At 47.1% G+C, this 13836-nt stretch overlaps 1 protein-coding gene across 4 annotated transcripts in view; it reads left to right on the forward strand.

Moving 5' to 3' along the window:
* Positions 1-10770, forward strand: part of KMT5A (lysine methyltransferase 5A) — a 28025-nt gene extending 17255 nt beyond the window's left edge. For all 4 annotated transcript variants that reach the window (XM_035258067.3, XM_035258065.3, XM_035258066.3 and 1 more), the window contains 3 exons: positions 3127-3186; positions 4428-4618; positions 7730-10770. In XM_035258067.3, coding sequence (XP_035113958.1) covers positions 3127-3186; positions 4428-4618; positions 7730-7940 — 462 coding nt within the window. In that variant the 3' untranslated portion in view covers positions 7941-10770. The remainder of the gene's footprint in view (positions 1-3126; positions 3187-4427; positions 4619-7729) is intronic.
* The last annotated feature ends 3066 nt before the right edge of the window (positions 10771-13836 follow it).

Here is a 13836-nt window from a genome sequence, read left to right on the forward strand (position 1 = left end):
TTCTCTGGGAAGTGGCTTTTGAGCAGAGCCATCAAGGAAAGGAGTAAGCAAGCCAGGCAGATGGATTGGGAAAGGGCTCCCCATGCAGTGGAGCCGCAAGTGCAGAGCCTTGAGCCAGGAGCAGCCTCCATCTTTTGAAAGAGCCAAAGATGTGGCTGAGTGTGGGAACAGGGCAAGGGCAGTAGATAAGGTGGGCCCGGGGTCCTGCAGAACCTCAGAGACCATCGGAAAAAACTTAGTCTAAGACCTTCTCTTTATACAACCTACCATGTACCTACAAACATTAAAATTAAAAAATTTTAGGCTGGGCGTGTAAAATTCCAGCACTTTGGGAAGCTGAGGCGGGTGGATCACTTGAGGTTTGGGAATTCGAGAGCAGCCTGACCAACATGGAGAAACCCCATCTCTACTAAAAATACAAAATTAGCCAGGCGTGGTGGCGCATGCCTGTAATCCCAGCTACTCGGTAGGCTGAGGCAGGAGAATTGCTTGAACCCAGGAGGTGAAGGTTGTGGTGAGCCGAGATCGTGCCATGGCACTCTAGTCTAGGCAACAGGAGTGAGACTCCATCTCGGAAAATCTTTTTATTTTGTAATAATTTTCATTTTAATAATTGTAATTATTTGTAATAATTTGTAATATGTACTAATTTTATAGAAAAGTTAACAAAGATAATACAGAGAGTTCCCCAGACTCCTGACCCAGCTTCTCCCAGCTAAGTTCCTCTGGTAAATTTGTCACAGCTAAGTAACCAACAGTGGTATATTACTGTTGAAGTTTCTTTGTTTGTTTTTGTTTCCTGTTTTGAGACAAAATCTCACTCTGTCCCCCAGGCTGGAATACAGTGATGTGATTTTGGCTAACTGCAACCTCCGCCTCCCAGGTTCAAGCAGTTCTTCTGCCTCAGACTCCCAAGAAGCTGGGATTACAGATGTGCACCACCATGCCTGGCTAATTTTTTGTATTTTTAGTAGAGACAGGGTTTCATCATGTTGGTCAGGCGGTTTTGGAACTCCTGGCCTCAGGTGATCCACCTGCCTTGGCTTCCCAAAGTGCTGGGATTACAGGCATGAGCCACTGTGCCTGGCCAAGTTTTGTTTTTTTTTGAGACGGAGTTTCGCGCTTGTTACCCAGGCTGGAGTGCAATGGCGCGATCTCTGCTCACCGCAACCTCCGCCTCCTGGGTTCAGGCAATTCTCCTGCCTCAGCCTCCCGAGTAGCTGGGATTACAGGCACACGCCACCATGCCCAGCTAATTTTTTGTATTTTTAGTAGAGACGGGGTTTCACCATGCTGACCAGGATGGTCTCGATCTCTTGACCTCCTGATCCACCCGCCTCGGTCTCCCAAAGTGCTGGGGTTACAGGCTTGAGCCACCGCGCCCGGCCAAGTTTTGTTTTTTTAATCCATTCCACCAATATGTGTATCTTTCTTTTTTTTTTTAACCTTCTTGACCCTTCCATATCTCTTAAGTGGAACATTTAATCCATTTATGTTGAAGGTTAATATTGATATGTGAGGTTTTATCAGGTATATTACTATTAAGTAAGTTTTTGGGAAGGTTTTTTTTTTTTTTGAGACTCAGTCTGTCTCCCAGGGTATAGTGGCGCAATCTTGGCCTACTGCAACCTCTACCCCGGCGTTTAAGTGATTCTCCTGCCTCAGCCTCCCGTGTAGCTGTAATTACAGTCACCCACCCAGCTAATTTTTGTGTTTTTAGTAGAGGTGGGTTTTGCCATGTTGGCCAGACTGGTCTTTGAACTCCTGACCTCAAGTGATCCACCCACCTCAGCTCCCAAAGTGCTAGGATTACAGATGTGAGCCACCATGACTAGTCATGTTTTTGTTTTTTTAAGACAGGGTCTCACTCTGTTGCCCAGGCTGGAGTGCAGTGGTGCAATCATGGCTCACTGCAGCCTCAACCTCCTGGGCTCCAGCAATTCTCCTTCCTCAGCTTCTAGAGTAGCTGGGACCACAGGTATGTGCCATCACACCCAGCTTGTTTATTTTTTGTAGGGACAGTGTCGGGATATGTTGCTCAGGCTGGTCTCTAACTCCTGTCCTTAAGCCATCCTTCCTCTTGGACCTCCCAAAGTGTTGGGATTGCAGGAGAGAGCCACCACACCTGGCCTCATTTACAATTTAAAGAGGCCACTGACTGCTGTGTGGAGAACTGAGTGTTCCCTGAGGTCAGAGTGGAAGCCCGGTGACTAGAGAGGTGCGGTGGCTGGGCTCAGGGCAGCAGTGAGAATGGAGATGGAGAGGAGATGGCAGGGTTTGGGACTGCCCTTGATGTTGCTCATTCACCATGGTTCCCAGCACAGATTGCTGCAAGCTGGTTTGGGCCTCTGTGTAGGGGAATGGGCTGAGCTCAGCAGTTGGTGCTGGGCTCTCGACATGTGCCATCTGGTTTGGTGACAGTCTGTGCTAGCGAGACATGCTGGTTTGGGGGGAGCCACACTGGTTTGGAGCTTCTGGTCTGTCTTCATTTGGTTCCCTTTTGTTTCATAGTGTCTGTGTGATGGCAGAGTAGTGGAACCCAGGGTTAGGGATGGAAGTAGGTACAGGAGGGTTGGCCTTCGAGGAGAGGTGAATCTGGGAGTGCCTCCTCCTCCTGGTTCTCTGTTCGGGGCTGTATTGACCCTCTGGATTGGAGGTCCTCTTTTTATTCATGGTGGTAGCTTCTATACAGGTGAAGCTCAGCGATCCTAAATGGACAGCAGTAGGGGCCGTCAGAATGGAGGGATGTGGACTGCCTGTGTCCCATCCAAAGGGCACAGCCTCTGATCTGCTGTACCTGATTTTCAAACTTGGGCAAGTTGGACATTTTACAACATGCTGCATGGGCAAAGAACATATCTACAAGCCCCATTCTGTTCTTGGGTCCCCACTGTTTCCTTCCTGATCTAGTTGAACCCCAGATCATCCACACAGATGGATGATGAGAAAAGAAGGGATACTTGGGGGCTTTGGCATCACTGGGTACCCATCATCCACAATGATGCCAAATGAGGCCGATGGTGACCCGGTGGGTATGGCCTAGGCAATGAGGGCTCAAGGCCTTCAAGCTACCCACGATGGGCTTGGGAGAGGATGCTGATGCTATTTTTCTTTCTCTCTACCCAGTCTGAAGAAAGGAAAAGAATAGATGAATTGATTGAAAGTGGGAAGGAAGAAGGAATGAAGGTAAGGGGCTGCTGTGCTGGCTGCATCATGGCTAAAGCTGGAAGACTCGCCTTCCCTGGTCCCTCGGCTGAGAGTGGCCACCACGTGGCTTTAACCCTCTAATGGCCATGGGGACCAGTCAGACTCTTACTAGGTTGTGAAAGAGCCAAACACTAAAACTCATTAAGGAAAAACCTTATGAAGGAAACATAAATGGGCCTTGTATATAAATGTTATTTAGGGGAAACTTTTCTTAGAAATTGTGGTTAAACAATTTAGTGGCTTTTTGTACATTCACAATGCAATGCAACCACCATCCCTGTCAAATTTCAGAACTTTTTCATCCTCCCATTACTGCCCACCATCCCCGAATCTCCCTCGCCCATCCCCTGGCAGCCACTCAGCTGCTTTCTGTCTCTGTGGAGTTGCTCTTCTGGACACTTTATATAAATGGGACTATACAATGTGTAGCTGAAGCCTGGGGAAACTTTTAAAAGGAGAAACTAATAAATTTTTAAACTCTGTTTTCCTAGATAATGACAATGCCCAAGAAATGTGCTTTTCTCTTACTGCATTTCAAGCATACCCAGTTTGGGTGAGAGGAAAGGAACTCTCTACAGTGGGGCTCAGATAGGCCTGGATTAGGGCTTAGGGCTCAGAAACCTTCCACTTCCACCCACCACTTAGGGGGACCCCCGCTTAAGTCCTGGACCCCTCCAGCAACCCCCTCTGACTCCATGTAGAATAGAATGAGGAGACACAGGAGAGAAATCGTGGAGCGAGGCACAGACCCAGAACACTGGGCCTGCTGTTCACCTAGGAAGGCATAGAGCACAGCCCCTAGGCAGAGAAACCAAGTGTGGATTTGAGTCCCTGCTATGTCACTGCCTAGCTGTGGGGCCTCAGACACGTGGCTCTGCCCCTCTAAGCCTCAGTTTCCTCATCTACAAAATGAGGCAGTCTCCATCCAGCAGATCTCTCATGAGCTCTGATGTAACAGTGCTTTGCAGATGAGTACCAAGGAACCAAGTCTGTGGGGTGACAGAAATGTTCTAGAGCTGGATTGTAGTGACAGTTGCACAGCTATGTACCCATCTCAAACAGCCCATCAACCTGTACGTGTAAAGCAAGTGAGTTTTATGGTACAGCTCAGTACAGCTGTGAAAGACTGGTATCAGCCCTCAGCTCTCCAGAGGCCTGCTGTGCGTGGTGGCATCCATTGCTGTTATGAGCCAACAGCCTCTCTTATCACCTCCTGACAGATTGACCTCATCGATGGCAAAGGCAGGGGTGTGATTGCCACAAAGCAGTTCTCTCGGGGTGACTTTGTGGTGGAATACCACGGGGACCTCATTGAGATCACTGACGCTAAGAAGCGGGAGGCTCTGTACGCACAGGACCCTTCCACGGGCTGCTACATGTACTATTTTCAGTATCTGAGCAAAACCTACTGGTAAGTCTACTGTTGCTTTGAGTGGCTTTTCTGTCTTCTGGGCAGTGAGGAGAGCCCAAAGGGCCAGGAACTCCTGATTCTGTATGGTATTTTACTTAGTAGAGATGGGGTTTTGTCATGTTGGCCAGCCTGGTCTTGAACTCCTGATCTCAGATGATCCAACCACCTTGGCCTTCCACTTGGCCTTCCAACCCAAAGTGCTAGGGTTACAGGTGTGAGCCACCGTGCCCAGCCTATTGCCTTTTTTCAAAGCTGTGATGTAACTATCCTGTGCTTTCCTTGTTTTTTTTCTTCGAATCTTGCTCTGTCGCCCAGGCTGGAGTGTAGTGGCGTGATCTTGGCTCACAACAACCTCCACCTCCTGGGTTCAATCGATTCTTCTGCCTCATCCTCCTGGGTAGCTAGGATTACAGGTGCCCACAACTATTCCCAGCTAATTTTTGTATTTTTAGTAGAGACGGGTTTCTTCATGTTGGCCAGGCTGGTATTCCTGACTTCAGATGATCCACCAACCTCAGCCTCCCAAAGTGCTGGGATTACAGGCGTGAGCCATTGTGCCTGGTCCCAGCTTCCCTTTTTATTTTATTTTATTATTATTATTATTTGAGACAGAGTCTCACTCTGTTGCCCAGACTGGAGTGCAGTGGCACGATCTCAGCTCACTGCAACTTCTACCTCCTGGGTTCAAGTGATTCTGCCTCAGCCTCTTGAGTAGCTGGGGTTACAGGCGTCTGCCACCAAGCCTGACTAATTTATTTTTGTATTTTAGTAGAGACAGGTTTTCACTGTGTTGCCCAGGCTGATCTTGAACTCCTGAGCTCGGGCAGTCTGCTTTCCTCTGTCTTCCAAAGTGTTGGGATTACAGGCATGAGCCACTGCGCCTGGCCCCAGCTTCCCATTTTTAATGGTTGGAATTGGAGCTGTCCTAGATGTTATCTCATCCAACAAAGGGGAGAAGTGGCCTAGTCACATGAAAACCTGTTTAGCCGCTCACCTGGCTCTCCTTCAGGGCATTTGGCCAGAGCAGCTCTGAAATCACTAATTGCTCTTTCCTGGCTATGACCAGTGGAGCTGACTTTTTTTTTTTGAGACAGAGTTTTGTTCTTGTCTTCGCTGGATGGAGTGCCATGATGTGATCTCAGCCCATTGCACCCTCCACCTCCCAAGCTCAAGAGATTTCGTGCCTCAGCCTCCCAAGTAACTGGGATTAAGGGATGCACCACCACGCCCAGCAAATTTTGTCTTTTTAGTAGAGACAGGGTTTCACCATGCTGGCCAGGCTGGTTTTTAACTCCTGACTTCGGGTGATCCACCCACCTCAGCCTCCCAAAGTGCTGGAATTATAGGCATGAGTCACCGCAGCAGCGGTGACTCCATTTATTTATTTACTTTTTTAATTTGTTTACTCTTTTACTCATTAAGAGCCCTTTGGGTCCCACCCCATCCTCACCCAGGGCTTGTGCAGGCTCTCAGAAATAACTTCGTGGGACAGGCGTGGTGGCTTATAGCACTTTGGGTGGCTGAGGTGGGTGGATCATAAGGTCAGGAGTTCCAGACCAGCCTGGCCAACATGGCGAAACCCGTCTTTACTAAAAATACAAAAACATTAGCTGGGCATGGTGGCGTGCACCTATAATCCAGCTATTCAGGAGGCTGAGGCAGGAGAATTGCCTTAACCCGGGAGTAGAGGTTGCAGCGAGCCAGGATCGCGCCACTGCACTCCAGCTTAGGTGACAGAGCAAGACTCCATTTGAAAAAAAATAGCTTTGTGAATTGGGCCAGACTTGGTGGCTCATGCCTGTAATCCCAGTGGTTTTGGAGGCTGAGGCGGGAAGACGGATAGAACCCAGGAGTTTTAGACCAGCCTGGGCAACATAGGGATATACCCTGTCTCTATAAAAACTTTAAAAATTAAAAAAATTAGCCAGGCATGGTGGTGAACACTTGTAGTCCTCGCAGCTGTGGAGGTTGAGGTAGGAACATCACTTGAGCCTAGGAGGTTGAGGCTGCAGTGAGCTGTGATCACGCCACTGCACTCTAGCCTGGGTGACAGGGCGAGATCTGTCTCAAAAACTAAATTTAAGGCCAGGCACGGTGGCTCATGCCTGTAATCTCAGCACTTTGGGAGGCCAAGGTGGGTGGATCATGAGGTCAGGAGTTGAAGACCAGCCTGGCGAAGGTGGTTAAACCCTGTCTCTATTAAAAATACAAAATTTAGCTGGGCATGGTGGTGGGCGGCTGCAATCCCAGCTATTCAGGAGGCTGAAGCAGAGAATTGCGTGAGCCTGGGAGGCGGAGGTTACAGTGAGACAAGATGATCATACCACTGCACTCCAGCCTGGGTGACAGAGTAAGACTTGGTCTCAAAAGAAAAAAAAGAGCCAGACGCGGTGGCTCATGCCTGTAATCCCAGCACTTTGGGAGACTGAGGTGGGCATATCACTTGTCAGGAGTTTGAGACCCGCCTGACCAACATGGTGAAACCCCATTTCTACTAAAAATACAAAAATTAGCTGGGCATGCTGGCAAGTACCTGTAATCCCAGGTACTCAGTAGGCTGAGGCAGGAGAATCTTTAACCCGGGAGGTGGAGGTTGTGGTGAGACGAGATCAAGCCACTGTATTCCAGCATGGACAACAAGAGCGAGACTCCAACTCAAAAAAAAAAAAAAAAAAGAAAATGCTGGCTGGGCACAGTGGCTTACACCTATTATCCTGGCACTTTGGGAGGTGGAGGCAGGTGGATCACCTGAGGTCAGAAGTTTGAGACCAGCTTGACCAACATGAGGAAACCGTGTTTCTCCTAAAAATACAAAAATTAGCTGGTTGTAGTGGTGTGCACCTGTAGTCCCAACTAATCAGGAAGCTGAGACAGGATAATCGATTGAATCTGAAGGTGGAGTGAGCTAAGATTGTGCCACTGTACTCCAGCCTGGGTAACAGAGTGAGACCCCCTCTAAAAAGGAAAAATAAATAGCTTTATGAATTGAATCTTTCCAAAACACATGGCTTTAAATGAACATCCCACCAGAGCCGAGTGCAAGTGTGACTCTCTCTGGGTTGAAAAGCCTCTTTATCAATTTAACCCTCTCTGGCCTCCCCTCCCCTCCAGCGTGGATGCAACTAGAGAGACAAATCGCCTAGGAAGACTGATCAATCACAGCAAATGTGGGAACTGCCAGACCAAACTGCACGACATCGACGGTGTACCTCACCTCATCCTCATCGCCTCCCGAGACATCGCGGCTGGGGAGGAGCTCCTGTACGACTATGGGGACCGCAGCAAGGCTTCCATCGAAGCCCACCCATGGCTGAAGCATTAACCGCCAGCCCTGCGCCCTCCCACCCCACCTTCCCTTCTTCAAAGGACAAAGTGCCCTCAAAGGGAATTGATTTTTTTTTTTACACACTTAATCTTAGCAGATTACTTCAGATGTTTTTGAAAAGTATATTAAGATGCCTTTTCACTGTAGTATTTAAATATCTGTTACAGGTTTCCAAGGTGGACTTGAACAGATGGCCTTATATTACCAAAACTTTTATATTCTAGTTGTTTTTGTACTTTTTTTGCATACAAGTCGAATGTTTGTGCTTCCCGTGCATGCAGTCCAAGACTCAGCACAGGTTTTAGAGGAAAGAGTCAAACATGAACTAGGAAGCCAGGCGAGTCTCCTTTCTTCAGTGGAAGAGCCGGGACCTTCCTCTGCACCCCGACGGCCAGGGACGGGGTGCGAGGAAGACGCTGCCTCCCAATGGCCTGGATGGGATGTTTCCAAGCTCTTGTTCTCCTAACATCTCAACAGGCGCTCATTGAAGTGTATGAATATTTTTTAAAAGGTTTCGCAGTAAGCTAGTCTTCCCCTCTGCTTTCTTGAAAGCTTCCTGAGCCCCAGGCCCCGAGCACAGGCCAGGCATAGATTTCCTCTTCCATAAGCTGCCGCTTTTCTAGGCACCTTGAAGCATCAGGGCGCGAAATCAAACTAGATGTGGGCAGGGAGAGTGTTGCTTACCTGCCCTGCCGGGGGCAGGGTTTCCTGAAACTGGGTTAATTCTTTATAGAAATGTGAACACTGAATTTATTTTAAAAAAAATAATAAAAATTTTAAAAAAATCAAAAAGAAAAAAGATAAAAAAAAAAAACCACAGAAAACAACTTAAATGTATATAGGTCTTGAAGTGAGTGAAGTGGCTGCTTTTTTTTTTTTTTTTTTTTTTTTTTTTTGGCTTTTTGTAGAAGAGATTGAGAATGGTACTCTAATCAAAAATAAAGTTTTGTAGTGGGACCAGAAATTACTTACCTAACATCCACCCCCATTTCCCTGCATCCTACTGGGGTTGAAAGTTCCAGACCTGCTGTCGAAGCCTTGTGTTTGACAGACACCTGGCGGCCCTCCTGTAAGGCCGCAGCCGTGAGCTGAGGTGTGAGCCTAGGAGCCCAGGACCCCTGACCGCAGCCACTGCTGCCAGCTTCAGAAAGGCACCCAGGTGTGCAGGGGAGCGCATAGGGTCCGGCAGCCCCCAGGAATCAAGGATAGGGCTAAGGTTTTCACCTTGACTGTGAGGGTAGGAGGAGTAAGTGGCTGCCTCCTCCCTCCCTTCACAGAACTGATTCTCACTCACTGTTCCTTCAGTCCAGGAGGCCGGGGCTCAGGAGCCGTGACCTGGTGTCTCCTGCCCACCCTGGTCCCAGGTAAATGTGAATGGAGACAGGTATGAGAGCCTGTCCTCATCTTTGATTCCCCCCAACTCCACCCCAGGCCTCACGACGGTGCTACCTAAGAAAGTCTTCCCTCCTACCCCCACCCCCCCACCGCTAGCCTGGTCAGTGGTCAGCGCATTGGACGAGGATCCGACAGGAGTGTAAATGTGAGATACAATGTCTTGATTGTACCTGTTTGTGGTTTAGCTTTGTATTTAAACAAACAAGGAAATAAACTTGAAAATTATTTGTCATCATAAAAATGAAGCAAAAATTAAAATATTTATTGCCAGGCAAGGCCACCTGTGTGCATCTTTCTGTTTTTACAAGGCAGAGGTAGAAAAAGATTGAGTTTGATCGTGTTTACAAAAAGCGCATGCCAGCATGAGTCATTTGGTGTAAGCATCCTAGGGAACCAGAAAAGCTTACTGATGTGATTTTGAGCATGTTCCTTAGAACTCTGAGTTCTTCGGTTTTCCTCGTCTGTATACTGGGGACCATCCGTGCTTGTGAAAGTTAATGCCGCAGCTGGGCACAGTTGGCTCATGCCTGTAATCCCAGCAATTTGGGAGGCTAAGGTGGGTGGATCATCTGAGGTCAGGCGTTCTAGACCAGCCTGGCCAACATGGTGAAACCTCGTCTTTAGTAAAAATACAAAAATTAGCCAGGCATTGTATCAGGTGCCTGTAGTCCAACCTACTCAGGAGGCTGAGACAAGAGAATCACTTGAACCCAGGAGGTGGAGGCTGCACTGAGCCGAGATTGCGCCACTGCACTTCAGCCTGGCTGACAGAGCAAGACTCTGTTGAAAAGAAAGAGAAAGGGAAGGAAGGAAAGGAGGGAAGGAAGGAAAAGAAAGAAAAGATTATTGCTACAGCAGCCACTTCCTATGCCTTCTAAGACTTGGCTTGAAAACCTGCTTCTAAGCCTGTTCCTCCCCGGGATAGGTTTATAGTTGGAATCCTGCAGTGTGAGAACCGCCAGAGCCCAGCTGGCATCACAGCTCTGTTATCTGTGGTCAAGCTAGGCCATCTCTAAGAGAATCGCCCACAGGACTTCTTTTCCAGAATGCCCACCTGCCAGCATCATTCTTTACCAAGTGTTGCACTCCAAGCATTTCTCACTAGCTTTTTTTAGTCTTCTGGGGTACCAAAGCCACCCGGGACATCTTAACCCGACACGGCTTTCTGAGTGGGTTCTCTCGCCCTATCTATCCCCACAGGGAGCCAGGGTCTCACTCTGTCACCCAGGCTAGAGTGCAGTGGTGTGGTTATAGCTCACTGCAGCCTCAGACTCCCAGTCTCCCCAGTAGCTGGGACTGCAGGTGCTCACCACCATGCCTGGCTAAATTTTTAAATTTTTTGTGTAGAAACAGAGTCTTAATATTTGTGGAAAGTAAAAGTTCCTCTTCAAAGTTTCCCTTCTTATTAAAGAATGATAATAAATGTTAAAAATAATAGTTTCTTTCAAAAACTTTCTTTAAAGCCTTCTTGCTTTTTGCTAATAACTCTTTGTTAAGCCCTGTCCTGTGTAGCTGTTAGACATAAGGGAATAAGTACATTCAATGTCCTTGAACTTCAACCAAGATATCTGTGCTGGACATGCTCACAGGCACGTAGTAAGTTCTAGGTCCTTGAACCTTAACCAAGATATCTGTGCTGGACATGCTTACAGGCACGTAGTAAGTTCTAGGTCCTTGAACCTTAACCAAGATATCTGTGCTGGACATGCTCACAGGCACGTAGTAAATTCTAGGTCCTTGTTCTTTAACCAAGATATCTGTGCTGGACGTGCTCACAGGCACGTAGTAAGTTCTAGGTCCTTGAACCTTAACCAAGATATCTGTGCTGGACGTGCTCACAGGCACGTAGTACATTCTATGTCCTTGTTCTTTAACCAAGATATCTGTGCTAGACGTGCTCACAGGCACGTAGTAAGTTCTAGGTCCTTGTTCTTTAACCAAGATATCTGTGCTAGACGTGCTCACAGGCACGTAGTAAATTCTAGGTCCTTGTTCTTTAACCAAGATATCTGTGCTAGACGTGCTCACAGGCACGTAGTAAATTCTAGGTCCTTGTTCTTTAACCAAGATATCTGTGCTGGACGTGCTCACAGGCACGTAGTAAATTCTAGGTCCTTGTTCTTTAACCAAGATATCTGTGCTGGACATGCTCACAGGCACGTAGTAAATTCTAGGTCCTTGTTCTTTAACCAAGATATCTGTGCTGGACGTGCTCACAGGCACGTAGTAAGTTCTAGGTCCTTGAACCTTAACCAAGATATCTGTGCTGGACATGCTCACAGGCACGTAGTACATTCTATGTCCTTGTTCTTTAACCAAGATATCTGTGCTAGACGTGCTCACAGGCACGTAGTAAATTCTAGGTCCTTGTTCTTTAACCAAGATATCTGTGCTGGACGTGCTCACAGGCACGTAGTACATTCTATGTCCTTGTTCTTTAACCAAGATATCTGTGCTGGACGTGCTCACAGGCACGTAGTAAATTCTATGTCCTTGTTCTTTAACCAAGATATCTGTGCTGGACATGCTCACAGGCACGTAGTAAGTTCTATGTCCTTGTTCTTTAACCAAGATATCTGTGCTGGACGTGCTCACAGGCACGTAGTAAATTCTATGTCCTTGTTCTTTAACCAAGATATCTGTGCTGGACGTGCTCACAGGCACGTAGTAAATTCTATGTCCTTGTTCTTTAACCAAGATATCTGTGCTGGACGTGCTCACAGGCACGTAATAAATTCTATGTCCTTGTTCTTTAACCAAGATATCTGTGCTGGACGTGCTCACAGGCACGTAGTACATTCTATGTCCTTGTTCTTTAACCAAGATATCTGTGCTAGACATGCTCACAGGCACGTAGTAAATTCTAGGTCCTTGTTCTTTAACCAAGATATCTGTGCTGGACGTGCTCACAGGCACATAGTAAGTTCTAGGTCCTTGAACCTTAACCAAGATATCTGTGCTGGACGTGCTCACAGGCACGTAGTACATTCTATGTCCTTGTTCTTTAACCAAGATATCTGTGCTGGACGTGCTCACAGGCACGTAGTAAATTCTAGGTCCTTGTTCTTTAACCAAGATATCTGTGCTGGACGTGCTCACAGGCACGTAGTAAATTCTATGTCCTTGTTCTTTAACCAAGATATCTGTGCTGGACGTGCTCACAGGCACGTAGTAAATTCTATGTCCTTGTTCTTTAACCAAGATATCTGTGCTGGATGTGCTCACAGGCACGTAGTAAATTCTATGTCCTTGTTCTTTAACCAAGATATCTGTGCTAGACATGCTCACAGGCACGTAGTAAGTTCTAGGTCCTTGTTCTTTAACCAAGATATCTGTGCTGGACGTGCTCACAGGCACATAGTAAGTTCTAGGTCCTTGAACCTTAACCAAGATATCTGTGCTGGACGTGCTCACAGGCACGTAGTACATTCTATGTCCTTGTTCTTTAACCAAGATATCTGTGCTGGACGTGCTCACAGGCACGTAGTAAATTCTAGGTCCTTGTTCTTTAACCAAGATATCTGTGCTGGACATGCTCACAGGCACGTAGTAAGTTCTAGGTCCTTGTTCTTTAACCAAGATATCTGTGCTAGACATGCTCACAGGCACGTAGTAAATTCTATGTCCTTGTTCTTTAACCAAGATATCTGTGCTGGATGTGCTCACAGGCACGTAGTAAATTCTATGTCCTTGTTCTTTAACCAAGATATCTGTGCTAGACATGCTCACAGGCACGTAGTAAGTTCTAGGTCCTTGTTCTTTAACCAAGATATCTGTGCTGGACGTGCTCACAGGCACATAGTAAGTTCTAGGTCCTTGAACCTTAACCAAGATATCTGTGCTGGACGTGCTCACAGGCACGTAGTAAATTCTATGTCCTTGTTCTTTAACCAAGATATCTGTGCTGGACGTGCTCACAGGCACGTAGTAAGTTCTAGGTCCTTGTTCTTTAACCAAGATATCTGTGCTGGACGTGCTCACAGGCACGTAGTAAATTCTAGGTCCTTGTTCTTTAACCAAGATATCTGTGCTAGACATGCTCACAGGCACGTAGTAAATTCTATGTCCTTGTTCTTTAACCAAGATATCTGTGCTGGACATGCTCACAGGCACGTAGTAAATTCTATGTCCTTGTTCTTTAACCAAGATATCTGTGCTGGACATGCTCACAGGCACGTAGTAAATTCTATGTCCTTGTTCTTTAACCAAGATATCTGTGCTAGACATGCTCACAGGCACGTAGTAAGTTCTAGGTCCTTGTTCTTTAACCAAGATATCTGTGCTGGACGTGCTCACAGGCACGTAGTAAATTCTAGGTCCTTGTTCTTTAACCAAGATATCTGTGCTAGACATGCTCACAGGCACGTAGTAAATTCTATGTCCTTGTTCTTTAACCAAGATATCTGTGCTGGACGTGCTCACAGGCACGTAGTAAGTTCTATGTCCTTGTTCTTTAACCAAGATATCTGTGCTGTACGTGCTCACAGGCACGTAGTAA

The sequence above is a fragment of the Callithrix jacchus genome, chromosome 9 (assembly GCF_049354715.1).
Source record: "Callithrix jacchus isolate 240 chromosome 9, calJac240_pri, whole genome shotgun sequence".
NCBI lineage: Eukaryota > Metazoa > Chordata > Mammalia > Primates > Cebidae > Callithrix > Callithrix jacchus.